Source organism: Durio zibethinus, chromosome 11, assembly GCF_047325235.1.
Source record: "Durio zibethinus cultivar Kanyao isolate XHJ-2024 chromosome 11, ASM4732523v1, whole genome shotgun sequence".
Lineage (NCBI taxonomy): Eukaryota > Viridiplantae > Streptophyta > Magnoliopsida > Malvales > Malvaceae > Durio > Durio zibethinus.
In genome coordinates, this window is record NC_143172.1 from 26,946,178 (window position 1) to 26,967,398 (window position 21,221).

The 21,221-nt window shown below is 35.7% G+C and overlaps 4 protein-coding genes across 6 annotated transcripts; 2 read left to right on the top strand and 2 right to left on the bottom strand.

Annotated features, from left to right (window-relative positions):
* Nucleotides 1–577: 577 nt before the first annotated feature.
* On the bottom strand, nucleotides 578–5,373 carry LOC111290604 (Amidase family protein). Its single transcript, XM_089768569.1, is given in 14 exon segments — nucleotides 578–821; nucleotides 938–1,350; nucleotides 1,353–1,482; nucleotides 1,653–1,823; nucleotides 1,933–2,042; nucleotides 2,286–2,440; nucleotides 2,535–2,658; nucleotides 3,035–3,135; nucleotides 3,226–3,308; nucleotides 3,390–3,418; nucleotides 3,421–3,504; nucleotides 3,507–3,613; nucleotides 3,711–3,811; nucleotides 4,687–5,373. Coding segments are annotated over 14 exon segments (1,863 nt in total). The 5' UTR covers nucleotides 4,810–5,373; the 3' UTR covers nucleotides 578–689.
* A 388-nt stretch (nucleotides 5,374–5,761) lies between these two features.
* On the top strand, nucleotides 5,762–7,927 carry LOC111291280 (inositol polyphosphate multikinase beta-like). Its single transcript, XM_022882924.2, has 2 exons — nucleotides 5,762–5,897; nucleotides 6,817–7,927. Exon 2 carries the CDS (start codon nucleotides 6,835–6,837, stop codon nucleotides 7,720–7,722), a length of 888 nt encoding a protein of 295 aa, XP_022738659.1. The 5' UTR covers nucleotides 5,762–5,897; nucleotides 6,817–6,834; the 3' UTR covers nucleotides 7,723–7,927.
* Nucleotides 7,928–8,612: 685 nt separating this feature from the next.
* LOC111289299 (uncharacterized) lies at nucleotides 8,613–14,675 on the top strand. Of its 3 annotated transcripts, none has more exons than XM_022880228.2 (12): nucleotides 8,613–8,978; nucleotides 9,061–9,183; nucleotides 9,264–9,387; nucleotides 9,633–9,766; nucleotides 9,854–9,998; nucleotides 10,614–10,792; nucleotides 11,599–11,839; nucleotides 11,976–12,074; nucleotides 12,293–12,438; nucleotides 12,635–12,742; nucleotides 13,228–13,316; nucleotides 14,030–14,675. In XM_022880228.2, the coding sequence occupies exons 1-12, from the start codon at nucleotides 8,910–8,912 to the stop codon at nucleotides 14,550–14,552; spliced, it is 1,980 nt and encodes a 659-aa protein (XP_022735963.1). In that variant the 5' UTR covers nucleotides 8,613–8,909; the 3' UTR covers nucleotides 14,553–14,675. The 3 variants fall into 3 exon arrangements, with proteins under 3 accessions (XP_022735963.1, XP_022735962.1, XP_089624696.1); XM_022880227.2 differs by having other exon boundaries at nucleotides 8,777–8,978; nucleotides 9,630–9,766; XM_089768570.1 differs by having other exon boundaries at nucleotides 8,777–8,978; nucleotides 9,630–9,766; nucleotides 12,302–12,438.
* A 122-nt stretch (nucleotides 14,676–14,797) lies between these two features.
* On the bottom strand, nucleotides 14,798–20,813 carry LOC111289298 (respiratory burst oxidase homolog protein C-like). Its single transcript, XM_022880224.2, has 12 exons — nucleotides 20,045–20,813; nucleotides 19,789–19,945; nucleotides 19,636–19,684; nucleotides 19,437–19,550; nucleotides 18,920–19,345; nucleotides 18,451–18,834; nucleotides 18,266–18,361; nucleotides 18,043–18,158; nucleotides 17,808–17,910; nucleotides 17,574–17,647; nucleotides 15,880–16,421; nucleotides 14,798–15,099 (listed from the first exon to the last, which is right to left on the bottom strand). The coding sequence occupies exons 1-12, from the start codon at nucleotides 20,610–20,612 to the stop codon at nucleotides 14,990–14,992; spliced, it is 2,739 nt and encodes a 912-aa protein (XP_022735959.2). The 5' UTR covers nucleotides 20,613–20,813; the 3' UTR covers nucleotides 14,798–14,989.
* Between the last annotated feature and the right edge of the window lie 408 nt (nucleotides 20,814–21,221).

Sequence of the window (21,221 nt, forward strand, 5' to 3'; positions counted from 1 at the left end):
ATAAAAATACTCATTTCAATTCTTTTACATTTAACTTAATTCTTTAATTTATTAAAAAGTTAATTAATTTGATCAATTCAATTATTAATTTTAAGAATAGAAAATCAATCGATTTAATTAATTTAATTAATTTTAAAAATAAAAAATTAATCGATTTAATCAATTTAATCGATCCAAAAAATTAATTTTAACTAAAATTGAATAAATTAAATTGATTATTTTTTGTCAATTTTAATTGATTAAATTGATTTAAATTAATTTCTACTCACCCCTAGCACTTTCACTTGATTTAGCATTAGCCTTGTCTTTTCTTGCTATCAAAGGAATTAAGGTAAAATTTGTATTGCATTATGATAATATTAAATTTTATATTACGAAATTTAAATTTTTTTGAATTTTTTAATTGTATATATTCTTATTTGGTCAATTTTTTCTATTATTTTTTTTTATTTTCAAATGTGGTAGATTACAACTTTTAATAACATAATCCCATGTTTTTATTGGGATTGCCCTATTTCGTTTTTGATTCATTAATTAATTATCTAACATACAAGCTGAGAAAATAAGAAAGTATTGATAAAGATAATATAAAAATATGATTGCATAAAAATGGAGGTTGTACTAGGTTGACTGTTGGAGCTGGCTTGAGAAAGCAATAAGTTACTTTATATCAGTTAAAGATGTAAGCGTCAAGGAGGGATGGTAACTGTGGGGGGGGGGGGGGGACTGGGGATTGTGTTATTTGGTCCAAGATCATCAATGGGAGGGCGTTGCTTATGGTGATTTGTGACCGACTGGTAAGCCATTGCCAATGCTAATGCCTGCATTGAAGAAACGACAACAAGAAGAAGAGACACAAGACAGTTAGATTTCTGATGTAATTTCTATCGTCTACCAGGCGTTTCAACCCACAATGGCCATTGAATTGGGAGCTTACAATGTGATCATGGTTAGGAGGAGCATAAATGCCTGTGTTGACGGTGGTTCTTCTACGAGTACCGTTAGGAGGCGGATTAGATACGTTCGTGAACCAGGTCGGAATAACCATTACAGGCAAACCTACAAGATTTCCCATGCATTCTCGCTCCCAATCAGTTGCATTTCCAATCAATGCGTCAACAGTAAAACTTTCTTTTACTTCATGGATTAACTTTCCCCGAGCTCTTTGTGCCTGTGATCATACGTACAAATACTGAATTTATATATATATATATATATATATTTATATCAATTAATAATCAAAGAGCAAACAACAATCCTGCATGTAGTCTATAGCTGAAACTACACGTGCACGACGTAACTCAAGGGGCCATTGATCTTAAGCTTAATATTCATCATCCTTCCCAGAACTTGCCATTCATCAAAGTGGGCCAACATGTCTACATCCATTGTGAAATTTAGGATGCCTTGAACAGAGTCGACAGTATAGCTCAGTTTGAAAGGGACCACCTTAACACCTTTCGATTCAAGCACATGAACAACCTGGTTTTAGAAAAGTTGTCTCTAAGCAAAAATATAATGTTGCAATTCAATCAAATAGGAAAAAAAAAATTCAACTCATAGCAATCATGACCTATGCTATTTTTATTTATTTATTAAGCATCCGTTGTCTAACAAACTCAAGATTTAGACACATCTGTGTGAAATAGCACCTCCTTGTCAGCATCTTCAAGATAACCAACTATAAGCTTTGTGATGTCAACTAAGAATGGGCCACCAAAGGGAATGTCTCTTGATGAATGATCATCTGGATCTTTTCCTCTGATGGCATCCAGACTAACCGCACAATCAGCTGCCTATCTACAGAATGGACCAAGCTTGTCCTGTTAATGAGAGAGATAGAAAGTTACTGAAATGTCACTCCCAGATCAGAAAGTGGTGGCTGGATACTACTTTCACTCAAAGGAGATGTCTTCTATATCATGATATTACCAAGCTTTCTGATAGGCTCATTACACAGGCTCGTCCTACCGTGCCAAAAATTGGCTGCAATGCTGTCACTCCACACCGAGATGCAGGGTAAGTAATGGAGCCAGCAGTTTCTGAACCAATTGCAAATGGAACCATACCAGTAATGTGAATTTAATTTCTTAGATGAAGCAATGTACAGCTGGTATAGGTAGTACTTCTCATATGAGATCAACATTTTTGGTTGTTTTGATTGTGGGAAAGATTGTTATACCTACAAATGCTATAGCCTGTTTCTATAACATCATCTGATCATCTCATGCTTATTATAATTCCGTCTAAGATGTATAATAAATGGAGCTAAAAATCAAGAATACCAGCTGAGGTGCAGGCAGCAGGTCCAGCTGATGAGCCTGTAGATAATTCCTCAATGTTCCATGGGTTCCTAGTCCTACCACCAAACCAGATGTCATCAGAGGCCAGTGATCCAGAAAAAAGCTTTGCAACAAGAACTGCCCCTGCTGATTTTAACCTGCATTGAGAATTCATAAGAGTGACTAAGATAATCTGACTAAAAAAAATACTTTCTTAATGTAGTTCACAATGATTTCAATGATATATAATACCTCTTATATACCCAGGCTTCAATATTAAGCACTTGATTTTTGAAAGTTGTTGAACCCCAAGTTGTCTTGTAACGAGGTACTGAGATTATATCCTTCAACCCCTAAGGGATGCCATGGAGAGGCCCTAAAACACCAACTGACTTTTAGCTCTTGAACCATGTGGCAATTTGACAATAAACCAATACATAAAGAGCTAATTCGTTAACTTCGTTATGCAGACAAGCATTTTCTACCACTCTACAAGGTTGGATAAATAATGTAGCCAGAACAACAATAAAATGTGAGCAGAATCCAAGCAGCAAAAAGAAGAGTAGAACGGTGGCTGGAAGGAGGACAATGAAGAAAAAACAGTTTGTGAATTTTCGAAGTAAAAAGTGAAGATTAAGATAAATACAAATCTGCAAATATTACAAATATATTCTAACAAAAAGTTATTAATGTTAAGGGCAAGGTTGATGGTTATTCCTAGATTATAATGCAGCAAATTGTTTAAGAGGTACCTAAATACACTCCTTTGGAGAACAACTTGTCAGTTTCTTTTGCTTGCTCGTAAGCTAAATCTTCAGTATAAGTAACCACAGCTTCGAGTACTGGATTGTACCTTGTCTTTTAGCAGTAAGGAATCGCTCATTGGACAAATAGAGCATAGACAGCATACATGATAAACATCACCAGATATTTTTATTTCTACCTTTTTAATCTCTTCAGAAAAATTCTTGTAAGTTCCTCTGAAGTAATCTGTTTTGTCATAATGAGTTGTCCTAACTCAAGAACCTGATAAAAAACAGGAAAGGTCACTTACAAAATTAGATCATTGACAATGATGCAGTTTTATAGCAGCATCATTTAACTCACGCTCATAAAAGCAATATCTTCTTCTTCTTTGGCCTTCCAATGCCTAAATTCGAAGGATGATTAAACCTGCTGGCTATGCCTTGTGATTTCTCCTTGTTCCACTCAGGATTAAAACCAAAGGAGAAGGATTATGCAACCTTCCATTAACCGAAGCAACTAACTTCCTGTTAGCTCTTATTATGGGAACATTGAATTGTTTTGCAGCCTTTGCAATCTCCAGTACCAAAGAGAAATTAAATTGAAGACAATAAAATTAGTTACAACCATAGCCACTTCGAGATGGATTATCGAAAATAAATCCATAGTGCCAAATTCATCACCTTAGTTTCATTAAAGAAATCAGCATCCATTAATGTCAATGCACGTCTAATTTGTGAAGCTTCAACAACCCTTTTTGAACATTCACTTCCATTTTTACTGTCCTGGCCAAAGCACAGAGTAATGTCTTGACAAAATAAGGTTATCAGATAAAATGGATAGCCGGCTCCTTGCATTGCTTCTGATGTTTTATTAACTTGGTAAAATGAATCATAACTTTCTGACAGAACATATCCGAGAATTTTTTATAAGTTTTCACCTGTTTTATAATGTTAGCTAAAAGGGGAAAATATATCCTATAAAGAAAGTAACTGAAGGAAAAAAAGAAAAAAAGAAAGAAAAAAGGATTGCATATCTGATCCTGATGTGCTTTCCGAGTATCAAAAGGTCTAAAGCACATGTTATCCTGTCTAGGTTGCATATCGGTGTCGCATTCAAGGACATGCTAACATGAGAAAAAAGGCAGTATAAAGGCATGAAGTTAACTTCAGCTTCTTCTAAAGTTATCTTCAGGATGGAGAACCACAAGTTGGGGAAAAGGTAAAAAGAGAAAAAAAAGTTGATTCCATTGAGACATGCACCACTCAACACACATTGGGATGGGCTAAGGTTCTGACTGTTTATGCTCTTACAAAAGAAGATTCTGACAGCAACTATAGTTTCTCCAAAATCATGAGTTATGATCAACCATATCCAGATAAAAGTATCAGACGGAAGATTCTGACACTAGTCCTAAACAATCTTGCATGGCAGCTCTTATCATATTGCAAGTGGGAACAACGGCATATCTGCCGTGACCAAAGTTCTGTATTAGCCTACAAATTGGACCCTTTGTCATTTTATCACATATTTTATCAAATGACCTCTCTTTTACAAGTTGCTAGTCAATTTCCTCAAGAGAAATACGAGACAGAGGCCAACAATCGTGTGATCTGTTGATCCAGATTCAAAAACCGAGACAAAAAGAGAGACATTGTACCATTTTTTGGCAAGTGCTAGGTAGAAGACGATGTGAAGCTGGTAAAACAGGCGACTGGTTGCTGTTGTTGGCGAAATCTTGCTGAGGTTGTAACTCTGACAAGAAAGCAGAACAAATCGCCATGGAAGAGAAGGGTGCAAAACAAGCGTGTCATCCGAGATGACATGTTCGGACACATGTCAAGAAACCAAGTTGCCATATTGCTGGAGAGTATTAGTCTTGGTCCCTCTTCACCACCTTGCAATTCCAATTAAAGTTGGTCGAATTTTTGTGTCTGGGTATCTCGCCATTTTTGGTCCATCATCGCCTAAATGAAGCTAACAGTAGTAGCAGCAGCGTGAAGGCATCTAATTCTGGATCAATTAATTAATTCATTGACCTGCCTACCATGTTCCTGGACCACATTGGGCATCGAAATTCAAGCCACCAAGCATTATTTTAGCATGCATGGTATAGCCCAGGAAAGAATCAGCTTCTTCAAAGAAGCCAGCTACCATTCGTCTGCTCTTTTTGGAAGAATCTCGTTTCTGGGGAATAATTACAGATAAAAAAAAATGATTTCAATCGATTGCAATGATTTCTAACAAATTTAAACTAAAATCCCTATATATGTAATTTTTTTATATATAAATTCAAACCTATAAATGTTTTTATAAAAAACCGTCTTTTTTTTTTAAATTGAAATCTTAGCAGCTTTCTCAAGTAAAAAGTTATTTTAAGGAAAAACAAAGTTTAAGTGAACTCTTTTTGGACGTCATTGATACGATGATTTATATATTTATATCATATAAAATATTAAAATATATATTTATATTATATTTTATTAAAAAAATTAAATTTTATAATTAATATTCATAAAAAAATATAAAATATAAAATATATATCTTTTAATTTCGCATTTTATTTTTTAATCATATTATATGGTATGATTTTATAATATTTTACATCAATAAGCTGAAACAGGGAGTGAAGGAAAACTTAAAAAGGAGGATGAAGTCATGATCAAGCCTGTTGACTTTGAAGTTTGACCAACTGTGTCTTTTTTACAATCTTCCCTGCACCTTCACGCACTAGATTACTTCAAAAAATGGTTCAAATCCCCATATCGACAACGGCCTGCATCGCTCCTATTTTCATCTTGGATTCTCTTTTAAACCTCCACCCCCCGCATCGTATTTCAACCTCTGCAAAGCTCCATCACTCTTTCAACTGTAAGTTCATCTTTGTTCTATTGATCTCTTTCAGTTGTTCAGATTTTTTGTTCAGATTTTCATTTACTTGTAAAATTTATTTTGGGTTCGTTTGACATTCTTGGTGTTTGATGTTTAGATAAAGTTTCCAGGTTTTCGATTGGTGTGTTAGATTCTTGGATTGGGATTTCTTGAAAAAAAAAAAAAAAGAGAGTAATTTGGATATTGCTATTGATTTTCTTGTTGAAAAGGGAAATTTTGGGATACTACTATTGAAAAGTTTACTTTTTTGAATTGAGTGAAAATCACAAAGCAACATAAGGCTAAAGAACAATGTCACTTGGCCAATTATAATTGGGTTAATTTGATATTTGATGCTGTTTTTGGTTAATTGTATACTGACTTTTAGCAGGGGTGCTTGTTGAGCACGGAGATGAATTTTTAGGGTTTCATTGTAGGTCAAAGTTTAAACCTTTGTGTTTGCTAAAAATAAGAAGTGAACTTGTTCAAACTATTTATTTTCCTTGTGCCCTTTTATGTTTTGTTTTAAGAATTTGGGGATGTTTTCCTGAATATTTCTGTTTGCATTTTTGTTTTATAAAATAGGGAATTATTGGTTATGCCTTGTTTTGTTGACATGAAGAAGATAATGTTCTCTTAGGGGTTGGGATTAGGTTGTTTGCTGCCTTTTCCATTTTATCTAGATTACTTGTCTGAACTACAGTCTGTAAATATTACAAAATGTGTTTTCTCTCTCTTTGATGAGTATAACTTATTTCTTGAGTTTGTGATTTTCAAAAGATTTTGTCTTAAAGTGGCTTTGAGGGCTGGGCCCCTAATTTCTTAAGAATCAGAACCTTTCATATTCTGATGGTGTTGTGTAATTGACTGCTGAAAAAGAAGCAAATATTGAGTGAAAAAATTTTGTCTTTGTTATCAGGTCATCAGTTTCTACACCATGCTTAAGGTTCCAAAGCATCAGGTTGCAGGTCACCAAGCCATTGATGGAAAACTTGGCCCCCTCATAGATGATTCAGGACGTTTCTACAAGCCTCTCCAGGATGCTGAACGTGGCACCAAGGAGCTGACCTTCTATAAATCATTCTCTTCCGATACACAGGTTCCAGACCACATCCGCAGATTTTTTCCTGTTTTCTATGGCAGTCAACTTTTGGAAGCATCTGACGGTTCTGGCTTGCTCCCCCACCTTGTCTTGCAAGATTTAACCTCAAATTGCCTTAATCCATCTATCATGGATGTTAAGATTGGTTCCAGGACATGGTACCCTGAAGCATCTGACAACTACATCCAAAAGTGCCTTGAGAAGGATAGAAGAACCACAACCGTGTCCCTAGGTTTCAGAATAGCTGGATTGCGGATATATGAGAGTAAGGAATCGGGATGCTGGAAGCCAGGAAAGAAGGAAGTCCAGAGTTTTACTGCTGATAATGTTAGATCAGTTTTGAGAAAGTTTGTTTCATCAAATTCTTCTATTGGTTCAAATGTGAACCCAGATTGTTCTTTTGCTTCTATCGTATATGGTGGTTCTGCTGGGATTTTGGAACAATTATTGGAGCTGAAAGAATGGTTTGAGGAGCAAACTATTTACCATTTTCATTCATGTTCACTTCTTATCTTGTTTGATAGGGAATCGGTTTTGAAAGGAAGGACTCCAGTTGCTGAAGTTAAACTTATAGATTTCGCTCATGTTGTGGAAGGCAAAGGTGTTATTGATCATAATTTCCTGGGTGGACTCTGCTCCTTGATAAAGTTTGTGTCTGAGGTTCTTTCCAATTCGAAGGAATCCTCAATCAACACTTGTTTTCTGGAGTCTGAGAAGAAATGAATATTTACTGATGATGGCAATTGCCAATAGAGTTAAAAAAATAAATACGCATTTCCAGAGTTCTTAGCTTCCTTTCTGCTTTGTCAGACTGTTGCTTACTTCCAGGCAAATTGAGAAGTATTTTGATTCTTTTGGGTTTGTAGAGAGAGATTGTTATTTCTGTTTCAATAAAAATTTTCAGTAATGAAGAAATCTTTCTCTGCAATTGTATCGTTTTTATCATAGTACTAGAGTTTCAATTTGTTTCTCATGGCAGATGCAACAACAATGCATGCTTGCTCATGCGTGATATAGGGAATTGACAGTTAACAGTAAAGTGGCTTACGATAAAACTTTCTCTCGTGGAAAGGCTTAAAACTGATAGATGCTTCACTGTCAAATCATGAGGGAATTCTGTCAAATCATGCAACAAGAATGCATGCTTGATCATGGGATGCTTTTGTTTTGTAATTTAGTAATTGATTATTATAATTATTTTTAAAAATAATTTAATTATTGTATTATTTTATTTTATAACTTAATAATTGATTATTGTAATTGTATTTTAAAATTATCAATTATTGCAATACTTTGTTTAATAAGATATTAATTGATCATTGAAATTGCATTATTTGTTTATTATTTTATTAAAAAATTATTATATTTTTTATTTAGTAAAAGACATTATAATAAAAATATAAGATTATGTAATCTCATATTCTCTTTAATCTAATACAGTAATTAAAAAACGGAATGCATGAAAAATTGCATTTTTTTAAAAATTATATATATTTTTTAAAATTTAAGATTTTATAAATCAAATATCTGTAATATAATAAATCATAATTATGACATCATATAAAAAGTTGGAATGTTTGGTTAACATATATTCGCACTGCTTGATTGGAAGTGTGTCGTAAAATATCCCTATTTTAATATATGTTCTCACCTTTTTTTTCTTCAATTAATTTTCACACCAACTAAATAAACAAATTCAAAAATAAACCCAAAAAAATAGAGAGGAAATACGTAGATTTAAGAAGTAGGAGAGCCATCTTTATAAAATCAACAAGTACAGGGGCGAAACAGAAGTATTGTCTCATCTATATAAACCAAATTTTCAAATCGGCATTTCATCAAACAATACCGCGCCAAGCGACACCTTCCAAAATCGACTGACGTATGGACTGAAACGATAGAAAAAAAATATGGTTCTCCTTTGCTTCTTGCTGGATCTACGTAGCCTCTCGCCTCCATTGCTCAGAGACCTAAAGCAGGTAAGCGATTTCAAAACGCGGAGATCAAATTTGCCACAAATTCCGATTGATAAATTGAGAAATTTGGTTGCGAATTTCGCAGTCAATGTTACAGCTCGCTAATTTCTACACTGTTTCGTCGAATTGGAGGAGTAAATCGGGTCCTCTCAGAGATCGAATCGGTTTGTGCTACGTCATCAAAAACCGCATTTCTTCTTCCGACGAGGTAACTCCTTTTGATTTAGTCGGAGATTTCCGATAGATGAGATGTGTTTTTTACTTGAAATCTGTTGTATTTGAAAACAGCTGAAGGTGGCGTATGGTCCGAGAGGAGACTTCAGTCTTCGTGATTTCCACCACGCTGTTAACAGTTTGCCAACCGATTCGTATTCTCCTGAGATCAACGATTCTGGATCGCTCCCTTGCCATGGTCTCTCTCTCGCTCTCGAGCAACGTTTTTGCTTTGAAAATTGAAAGCGAAATGTAAAATCAATTAGGTTTAGATATAAATGCCAAACAACATTTCTGAAGAGTTAAAAATACAACTTTAATTTTAATTTTATATGTAACAAATATATTGAAATTAGTGTTTCATGTTATTTGTTTATTCATTTTTAATCAATTATAATTTTTTGTTGAGTTTGATTGAATGTTTCTTTTGATTATATTTAGCAGATATGAAACTTGCAAGTGTTTTGAGTGATGAAGTTTTGTACTCGTGGGGAGGAAAAGATATTGTGCGAAAAGTGATTGTCTTGAGTTCATTTTTACCTGAAAATATAGACTCTGCCTTGAAAGAAACACTTATGGTGAGCTATATATTACCCAAGTTTGGATTTTGTATCTCTTTGGGTTTGTAGAAATTTAAATAACCCTCAAGCTCTGTTTTCTCACAGGATGCCGCAGATAAATGTGTTTCAGTGGAGTTCATTTTGCTTGAACAAAGATCTAACCATCTTAGTGACATAAGGGAGAATATCAACACTTTTTCCAGATGTATTTCTGATCTTGACAACTGCTCCTTTCAATCTTACCTTCCAGGTTTCAACCGTCCCCTGCATGTACTTTAGAACAGAAGCTTTAAAGTTTAAGAAGTCTTAACATTTATGAGCAGCTTTAAAGTTCAAGGAGTCTTAACATTTATGATAACCGATAACTATGTACATTTCAAACTGTTTAGCTCAAGTTACTGGGCATTTTGCATTAATGAATAGCAGAAACCACAAATATAATTATAATATATTCACTTTGATGCAGAAAACTAACTAGTTGTAACATTTAGGCAATAAATCTGCTTGATATAAATTATAGACAATATGGGATTTTTATCCTAGTGAGTTGCTTGTATCATTGCTATGCTTGTTAGGTTGAAATAGAATCTTGAGTTGGGAGGTGCATGTGCCCTTCAAATTCTTGATCAGGTTTCACAGAAATAATAGAATCCTGAAAACTAAAGTAGGATTTCCTTCCAGACACTTTCATTATTGTTGAGCTATTTACATCCTGTGCTTAGGCTCGGATCTCTAAGAATTGCATGCTGTTGTTAACAATTGCTTGCTATGTTTCAATCAAATGTTTAGTATTTTGAGCCAACTGAGACGCAAGATTATCTATAAATATGGAAGCCTTTTTGTAATATTCTAGCAACTGTGACAGAGGTCAAAGTATTTCATGGCCTGGTGAAACAATGGTTACAAGATCTAAGGGATGACATGGAAGAGCCATTGCAGGCTCATTTTATCTTTAATAGTATCCTTGCAGGCTCTTTGAAGCAGATATCCTGCAATTTATCTGCTTCTGTCAATCTTATAATTGATGGATTCAACACCTGTAAGGTATTCAACGTGTATCTTAATTTAGCTACAATTTAGTGTATTCTTATTGTTGATTGACTAGTTTGAAATTTATTCAAAAAGATAATTTTTTAAGTTAACAAAAAATCTACCTAGCTTCTATATATATTGAAGTGCTCCATGTATTAGGCATCTCAAAAGATCAAATGGTAACCATGAATAGAAATTCCTGAGTAACTGGAAAATAAACTTATAATCATATATTTTAGTCTTTTTTCACTCTCATTCTCATCAGTCTTCTATATAGGCCTTAAAGCTTGGTGATTTAGGATCTTATATTCTTTAGAGGATTCCTATATCTCTCTTCATATGATATCTTATGGATCATTATTTATGATTAATTTGCAAGTTATAGCTTGTTCCACCAATACTATGGGCTGCTACTTCTTCTCTAAAGATCTTTTCAAAATCATTGAAACGAAATAATTTTACTAAAGTTTTCAGACCTTCAAGTGAATCAATGCTGATGGCTTAGGTTAGGTAAATTTTGTATGATATAGCAGTTTTGAATCTGGTATAGTCAAGATCTTTTGACTGAAGTGGCTATTGTGTTCTTCCAGTAGTAATATTAAGATTTTTTTATCTACTGTCCTTGCTTCCATGCCTATTTCCCACTCTCATGCTTATATTCCAGTAGTAATACGTGCCACTGCCTTTCTGCTCTTACATTCCTACATGCATGAAGGCAATATTCCTGTTTGATTGTACCATATTTTGTTTCCTTTTGCAAGCAGAATTTTGTTTCCTTTTGCAAGCAGAATAATAATCCTTGGATCCACTACCTATAGACATGCAGGTGCCATGGTGTTCCATTGGGCAATGCGGTAAAAAGTAGGATTGAAAGGCCTTCTTGTCAAGTCACTTGCCATGAACTTGGAGCATTTGATGTGATTGACAATTCTGTGAAGGTTGGAGAAAACACAATCCTGTTTATGCCCTCTTTTGAAAGTTCCATGAAACTTCAAAAGGCTTCTTCACCTGTCGAATTCAATATAATAGAGCGGACCAACCTACGGTCTCTAAGTGAAGGTAAATCTCGAAATGAAGCTCCATTTTTGACGTCTTAGTGGATATCTTGCAGTCATTGCATCTTTTAAAATGCTGCTACTATCTTATTCGAACTTATGGCTTGGCTCATATACTCCTTGATTGGCATTTCTCACAGGAGTTTTATTTGGGAATCCCTATTTTGTAACTCCATCGACTTCCTCAGATATAGAAGCTGCCTCAGATGAAGTGGATCAGTTAGAATTAAATGCTCAATGTGCGTGGAAGTCCTTTTGCCTGCTATTGTTCTGCAATATGAATGTTTAATGAGGCAGTTAATCTAGGATTTCTGACAATTGAAAACTATCTCGAGTATTAATAAAATTATGTTTATATACAATTGTGAGAAATTTTTCTGTGAAACCTGTTCTTCCTTTTCTTTTTTTTTTCCTCTTTTTATTATTGCATTTTCATAATCCAGATATAATTTTTCAGTCTTCAAAGGGCTTTGCAGTGCTCTACATTCATTGGACCAAGGCTTGGTGTGCTCTTCAAATTGCAATGTAGAAACCATGAGGGAGGCAACATTCAATTGCTATTATATTCTTCAACCTTCAGAGAATGGACCAATGCTTCTCAGGGTGATTATTAAGCTACTTCATTATTAGCTGTTGATCTATATGTTCATTGCTAAATAATATTTCCAGTCAAGTGTCTTCCTTGTAATCCACCCATCCAACAGAATGTTATGCTTCTATTTTAGGTCCAGTTTTTCTAGCTGATGGGGTTAAGATCAGTTGGTAAACCTGTGTTATTTGATTGTTTTAAAACTTGCAGCGCCTTGCAGGATCAGAGGAAGTCTTGCCTTTTTCTGATGTCAATCGGTTCATTGATCATTCAGTGCCTAAAGAGATTGAGATTTCCATTCAGTCCTCCTTATTAAAGGTTAGAAGTTTTTCTTTGTAGTTTCTTTATCTGTTCCCATTCTATTATTTTTGTCTAGTTTCACATTTGATCAAAATCAATGTTTTCTTTTACCAGCTCCATCTTGTCCTTTTATCACCTTCTTATTACTACAAGGGACTATTGTGTTCTCCTTTAAAAACTACTGTATATATTGTCCAAACCTTGCATTGTATAATATAGTTGGTTGTAAGGGGCTGCAAGCTGTATAAATTAACTAACTAAAATTATTGGAATCAGAGATGTGAAAATATTCCATATACACATCGAGTCATGCCACTTGGTCTTGGTATGGAAGTTCTAAATTACATACGATCTATGCACTAAAGCTGTACTCGCATATGCATTAACCGCATATTTTCCCCCCAGAAAGTATCTCTTTTTTGTTCTTACTGTTGCATGGTTAATTTTGAAGGTTGACATATTCATATTTTGCTCCAATTCCACTCTTTATGAATTTGTGGCAGTTGGACTCAAGGGACTACAATCCAATCCTGTATGATAGAGGCTTCCATCAAAAACTTAACTTGCTTGTAAAGGAGAGCTTACAATTTGGGTAACCATACTCACTATCTGCTTTGAAACTGTCCAAATGCATACCCATTAAAAACAGTTAACTGTGCATGCTTTTTTCTGCACTTTGTGGAGTCAAGATCTTTTCTTTTCTTTTCTTTTTCTCCCCTAAAAGAGCATATTTATGTTAGTTGAATATTTCTTACAATCTAAGAGTTGATGGCGAGTAGTTTTCAAAGCCTATTAATGGTAAAGATCATTGCTGTAAACATCTCAGCTCATAAAGTTCAGAAAGCATAATGCCATATGTTAGACTGGTTTTGTTACAAGGGAATTAGGGAAAGGAAAAGAAGTGGGGGGAGATAAGTGGGATTTGAGGCCCTTTTATTCATAGATTAGTGGAACTTTACTTCTTGTCATCAAATGAATGAATCCAGTTTATATCCATTGAACTGTGAAGTGATAAGAGATGCTACTTAGCTGATTGACAGATTCTCAAGCACGTTATCACATTATTTAGTTTTTATTTGTTCTCTATTATAGAGCATTATATGAGTTTATAGGATTAGGATTTCATAACATATCCTAATATGCTATTATCTCCAGATTAGGCTTCTTTGTACCAAAAAAAATATGTTATTTCTTTTAACCTGGCCTCATTTTTCATGAGTTTAGAGCTCAGCTTTTTCGACTCATCATGTCAGCAATGTTGAATGCTTTCTGATATTTGCCACCTTGATGAGATGAATATTTCAGGTCTGTACCACCTAAACTGAATGAGGCAACATCTAAACCAGACTCAACCAACCCTGACTCCACCCAATCGATTGCACAATCAACTTCATCAGTCGGTGCCATGGTTGTAGATGAGGAAACGTCACAGCTAGATCAGACAGTTGGAGAAGACAAAACCACAGCTTCTATTGCTGAAGAATGGGAGCGACTGGTTGTTAATGAAATCCCCGTGAAATATTCTCCCACTTGTACACCCAAGCCCAAGTCAGATCAATCAGTTCTACTTCTATCCCCACCAGACAACAGCAGGCAGCTAGATATAAATACTACAAGGATACTAGAGAGGCTGGAGGTGCCAAGACAGTTAAAATCAAAAGCAGCACTCTCTCCCAGCTTTATCAGCAGCAAAATCCCAGATGTAGGAAACATGGCAATGAAGAAACCCCTTATCCCTTTCCAACCCAATCAGGCTGCGGATCAAGGCGTGACCTCAACCCAACTAATCAAGCCCAGTTTCCCAAGGTTAAAACGGAAACATAAATGAAAGGTCAGGATTCAGGAGGCCTGTCTTTGCGTTTTATGGCTAACTGTCAAATCCAACTTTTCATTCCACTTAAACCTGTTGGACTAAATTAGAACGTGCGCACTCACGCTTGCGTATTTCTCATCTAACAGACTAAAAGCAAAATCTCTTTTTGGTGGGCTACCATGGCCTCCCAAATCCTCCCAATCAACCAACGCACCATCTTTTTTTACTCAATTATTTACCAATTTTTGTGCAGAAAAGACTTGGATAAATAATAAAACCATTATAATTTATACAATTACAAAAAAAAAAAAAAAAACAACCCACGTTGTAAGAAGTGAAGAAAACGGGGCCAAGGTCTTTGTACAATTGAGACAGAGTTGGATCAAGGTGGATGGAACATGCACTAAGTGAGCTGTAGGCTGTTCTTTAGCGTATCCTTATGCGAACGTGGATTAAAAATTCTCTTTATGGAAATCAAACTTAGTGGACGTCTTGTGAGAGAAATCTGAAGCTAGGTGGCGTAGCTCCTTCGTCAGCGCCTGTGCCCCACAATAAAACACCCCTGCCATTCAACAAACAATATTTGTCCCACATTGGTTATTACTTCAAATTAATTTATCATCATCATCGTCATCATCAAAACCACTAAAACTTTTTCTTAAATCAATATATGAAATTTCTGTGAGATTCTTTCCTCCATAACTATAAAATGGTCTCTCTTATATTCTTACAAGAAAGACCTGGGAATTGAAGTTGGGTTTTACATATTAATTACTCCCATGTTAACCTAAGAAGTTTCTAACGGTAATTACTTAAAATAAATTGGAAAACGTTTATTTTTTAAACAATACTAAGTATTACAACATTATTGTCGTAATTAAAAACACTGCATTTTTTAATGATATTTTTTTTATTAAAAATCGTTGTAATTACGTGATGAAAAATATTTTTATCATCTTGTGAATATCGTTTTATGGACCGAATCTTTAAGAGTTCAATTATTTTCAACACTAATAATGACGTGACGAGAGTTTCTATCAAACACACAACCTAATTAATTATCTTTTCTTTCCTTTTCACCAAAAAGACAGACCCAATAAATAAAGCTTAGAAGTATTGCTTTCCTGAACACTTAAAGCCATATAAAGAAGATAATGGAGCACTTGAAGTTAACAGGAACTACTCTTAAGTTTATCACTCATTTTTTTAATCTAAAAGCATATATGATTGAAGGCATTAGAATTGTCACATTCTATAATTAAATTTCAAGTTGAATAGTCTTACGAAGGAAATTAAAATAACCAAAAAGAAAAAAAAAGAAAGGACAGTTGAGTGAACATACCAACTCGAGTGTTGTTGTGGTTAACAGCAATTTGCTTGTAGACATTGCGCCAATTAGGCTTAGCGAAGTGCGATTTTACTCTAGTACCAGAAACAATGTCGACGCCATTTTTGGCATGATTTAGAGACTGAAGCATGGTAATGAGAGCAGAGCGAGCATCACCTTCTTCATATACACTTGTGCAGTAATTGTGGAGCTCGATTACATGGTTATGGTCCATTTCAGCTACCTCGTTCATTATACCTTTGAACCAATCAAAGGAGCCTTGTTCCCTTGTCACCCAATAAAAGTATGCCCTTCTTGTCTTGAAATTCTCTTTTCTTTTGGAATTTGGTGGACTCTTTTTATTAATGCCAACCCTATTTCCATTCTCCATGGCACTCTCTTCCTCCTCCATAGCCCTCATGTTGTTCACTATGTCCTTCACAATGCTGATCATGGGGGTTGCTCCAATCCCCAGCCCCACTAGCAAAACCACTTCATATTTCTTGTAGTCTTGTGCTGGTGCCCCATACGGCCCATCGACTAGAACTCTTGGGAAACTGTCCAACCACCAATATCCCATCGAAGAAAACATTATTAGCACATCATTTGTCTTATGAAACTCATTTTTTTCCTTTCAGGAAAAAATGATATGCCTGAAGGAATCTACAACTAAACATGAAAACGACATTTTGCGCTTTCTTTTGTGTTTGTGGCACCCACTTCCATCTAGGAAGAATTGTGAACACTTGCCATAGGCCATTCTGAAGCTGACTAGACCATGTTCCCAAAATTTCATCATTTGCATGTTTGTATTGTTCAGTCGGGTTTTGCAACCAATAATTTAGTTCATGAATCAAGATTTTGAAATTATTGTTTATAACTATCTAAGCAACCCAATTTTCTATGGCCGGACAAACACAACATAGTGATTGAAAGATATATAATTCCTACTTATTTTCAAGATCGTGATGCTATGTTTTTTGTCTTCTTGCTTAGAGGACGCTGACAGACATAAAAAAGAGATCAACTCATGAAATTTAGAAGTAATTTCTAATTTCAAATTACTTAGACCTTAGGGATTGCATATGGCATCACATGACAAGGAGAAATGATAAACAAAGAAAATGACATTTCTATAGCAGCCAATTGCATGCTCTAACCAGGACACCATTCCATGGTCAAATTTGCAATCATGAAGACAGAGATAAACTAGGGAGTAGAATTTCCTTACCGTAGAATATCTTTTATGCTATCAGAAAAAGATAAGGGTCCATGCTCTAAAATATGTATAGCATTATGAAATGGTGGACCAGGTCGGTCCTGATGGGGACTTTCATCAATGTGGCTTATCTTTGGCGTATCTTTTACGCTATCATACGGGAGATTGCCAATCTCATTTCTTCTCCACTCCTCTATTTATGTTTCCACAGTTCATCACTTAGGACCTGAGTTTACCAATTATAATGCTATGATTCTTGCTCTCCTTCAGTCATACAAGCATTTATTAAAGTTTTATATGCGTCTAAAGAATCATAAGTTGGTGTCATGCATGATGCTCCAAATAAAGTATAACAGAGTTATATAGAACAGCTCTATTTCATTTCACATTAAATTGGCAGGGTTTGACCCAAGGGTAATGCTTGTCACGTATGCCGCATGAACCACTAATCAAGCCTAGAGAAAATGTTGATGGAGTTATCATGACTTACTCTGGGTTGTTAGTTCCCTGCAAGCAATCGGCGCTAAGGAGGCCACTTTTCCCATTAGTAGGTTGTTGACAAACCTGGAAGAACAAATTGAATGTAAATCTCGGCAGCCTTGACAACATTTTCCAAGATTAAAAATCTTATGTTTTAGTCAGAATATCAACTATGCTAGCTAATCAGATGGTTAAGCCGTCAATTTTGAAAAACGAGAAACTACGGTTTAGCGATTTTATGCACCTCTGAGAATACGGTCCTGAGTTGTCGTGTCCAGTCACCGAGTGTCCTAATATGAACACTGATATAGTCATCTCCGGGGGCGGAAGTAATAGAAAATGGGTGCCTGTATGTTCCCATGTGATCAGCAATCATTTTCATGTTAAAAAGAAAAGTATACCTTTGACAGTGTTTGGTTAAAAAACCCAATTACAGGATATGTCGGACCCATATTTTGAATCTGATCGCTAAGGCTTACCATTCGAATGGAGACACTGCAGCGCAATTGACAAACATGTATTGTCCACTCTTGTATCTGAATCCATGGGGCCTTGACATGTGAAGTGATAGTACATTTCCGGGATAAACAGCAACCTAAACATTGCAATGATAGAAATAGAAATCCGGATGAATTTCATTTTTCTTTTTACCCTAGGGAGTTAAATATTGCATTGGATTACGTCAAGTGACAAATTGCTTACCTTCTCCATCGTAACTGCCTTGATGCTTGATCTAAGCAGCCTGGTCAATCTTTCACAAGAATAAAGGATAACTGGAACTGCCAAGTACATCCATGTCTGTCATTTCCAAAAGAATCAAGTTAACATGGATGTTTAATATATATAGTATTGAATTGTTGGAATTTGATTTTGTGATCATTGCTTACCGTTTTCTTGTACCATTTGTGGGTCAGGAAGAGCTTAATTCCATGCACAATGAGGAGAGTGTAAACAATGACAAATAGATGGTGAGAGTACCAAAAGGCGTTGAAGCCAGTTAGCTTCTTGAGAGGCTTGGGGAGGTTCATCCTACCCCGCCTGAAGCAAGGCGCAGCTAACGTGAAAGCTATGGCCATTAACACCATCATTACAATCCCAGTTACTCCTTCCGTATGCTTCACAAAATGCCAGTAGCTCTTGGGTTGTTCTCCAAAATATTTTATCATTGGTTCATACTTATCAGGAGTGGCATGAAGCAGGCGGGGAAAATCACATGCCAAATGGGAAATTGCGTGTATGCCAACCCCAATTGAAATTCCAATTGCAATCACCTGTAATCAAGTAATCAAATAAACCCCATTAATGAATTTAAAAGCTTATAATTCTTAACATATACGAAGACATGTTCTCTGTTACCTTGTGGAAGTTGACGTTGTCATCAAAGGGAACGACAACACCTAATTTTGTCTTGTTCCTTAACCAGGTGATGGTGTTACGGCACATTGTTAGCAAAATCAGAGCCATATTCAATTTAAGTGTCTCAGCTGCACCTTTGGCAAAGCAAACACAATGCCCCATCACTTCAAATACGTCTTCCCTTCGTTGATATTCCACAAATTTATATGTAAATAGGCCACCCATAACCCCAATCCACAGAGCCATCACCCACGCTCTCTGCCAGTTATCTTGCAAGAAATATATGGTGTTCCGGTAGAATCTCCCCGCTGGGTTGTTGTCATATGTAGGCTTAAGCTTCTGGCTTAGCATTCGACTCAGGTTCCGGCTTTCTTCTCTTACAGATTGGCTTGGTGCTTGTAGCAGAAGCATTTCCAGATAGTTTATCTGTTTAAAATATAAGAATTCTGGTCATTGAATTGAAGCAAAAAGTAGACATAGAGCCAACAACAATAGTAAAAGAAATGCTTCAATTTACCATGATGTATCCTAGATGGTCTGGGTCTAATTCTTCCATAATAAAGGCTGCATATTCCTCAGCTTGTTTCTGGATATTGGAGAGTTTGTTTGCGGCGGCACTGAGGCTGATAATCTGTAAAAGCACATCAACAGTGAGATAAATTATGACTAAAAAATATGTCAGAAAAATCTGACTACAAATCACATGCTTGATCTACCTCTTTGACTTCCTCTTCAGTTATTCTTCCATCTGCATCTTTATCCACCCTGCATTTTGTTAACCACATGATTTAAGATCAAGCTCTGAAGGCAAAGCAAGGTGTATAGCTTATTGATAAACAATTAGTCTAAGAAAACATGAGCAAATTTACATGTCAAAGAAAGTTCGAAGCCTGGCATCGAAGCTTTGATTCGAGATTTGATCCCAAAACTCTTTCAGGTAATTCTTATCAATTGAATCACCTTGAATGTTTCGTCTTCGAGCAAGTGCATCAAACAACTGCCCTGCAAACTCCTTTGACTCCATTCCTGCCATGACAAGGATTCACAAAATTCTCACTTAATAAAACATCTGCAACTCCTTACTCTAAAAGCCATAGTTTAGATTTGGTATTATTTCAAACATACCTATGCATTCGCCAAACTTTGAACGAGGCAAAACTCCATTGTTTGAAGCAGTAATTTCATCAAACTGCTTCTCCACAGCAGGCCATCCATGTACACCATCAGTCTTGCTAATAAACTTGAGTCCCTTCAGAGCATGAGCTGCTGCAGACTTAGTCCTATCAAAGCGAGCAGGTTTCTTGGAGAACGATGTTAAGCGCTTAAGTTCATGCCCCACCTGCCTAATTCTTGCAGAAGCATTCCTCACCATAGATGATCCCACCGTAGATCTCTTCTCAAGACCTTTGGCCAACAAAGTTAGCTCTTGATCTTCTTGCAAACCACCTCCATTTGCAGCCTTTACACTGTGAACCGCAACGGAGTCATCACGAACATCCAGGGTAATCTCAACATAACCATCATCTTTTGAAGAGCTCGAGTCCGGAACGTTAAACCGGGCACTCTTCCTTCCTACTCTTTTGTTTAAAGGCCCACTCAATGGACCACTATGAGGCACTCTGTCGGTTCCTAAAACCTCGGTATCAGAATGATAATGCTGATGATGGTAACGATCTCCATCCTCCGAACTCATCTTCTGCTTGTAGTTTGATTCCACTCCTCTCCAAGAAATTGCTTTCCAAGCTAGCTATAAAAAAAAGATTCGTTAACAATGCAAACCAAGTTTGAAAACTAGAAGAAAACAAAGACAATATTTAACAATTTTTTTGCTCAGCCTGTTCTGATAAGAACAATATATCTCTTGGATTTCTTATACTCCTAGTTTTCTCTCTACAAGTTGAAGAGCAACTGCGTTTTGTCCATTTATAGACAGCTTTCAGATAAAATATTCACCGCGGTAGAGAAATGAAGGTTGGACCAGTAACTTACCGTGTTGTCGGTTATAATCATTCGGCAATGGGTCTTGCGTTTGCTTGAAACACCAGGTAAAACCCGACTAAAAAAAACTTTTTCTTTTACTTTTTGTTTTTACATTTTTCAGGGAACTCATTTGAAGTTTCCTATTCTCTTTTTTCTTCCACGTGCATCATACAATCCTTCAGTTCAGATTAGCCTTAATGACTTTGCTTTGCTTTGCCTTACTTTCTTTGAATGTGAATTTGAAATTACTGTAACAAACCATGTTAACATGATCAGATAAGCTTCACTTGGCTCCTATAGCTGTCCCAGAACTTGAACTTTA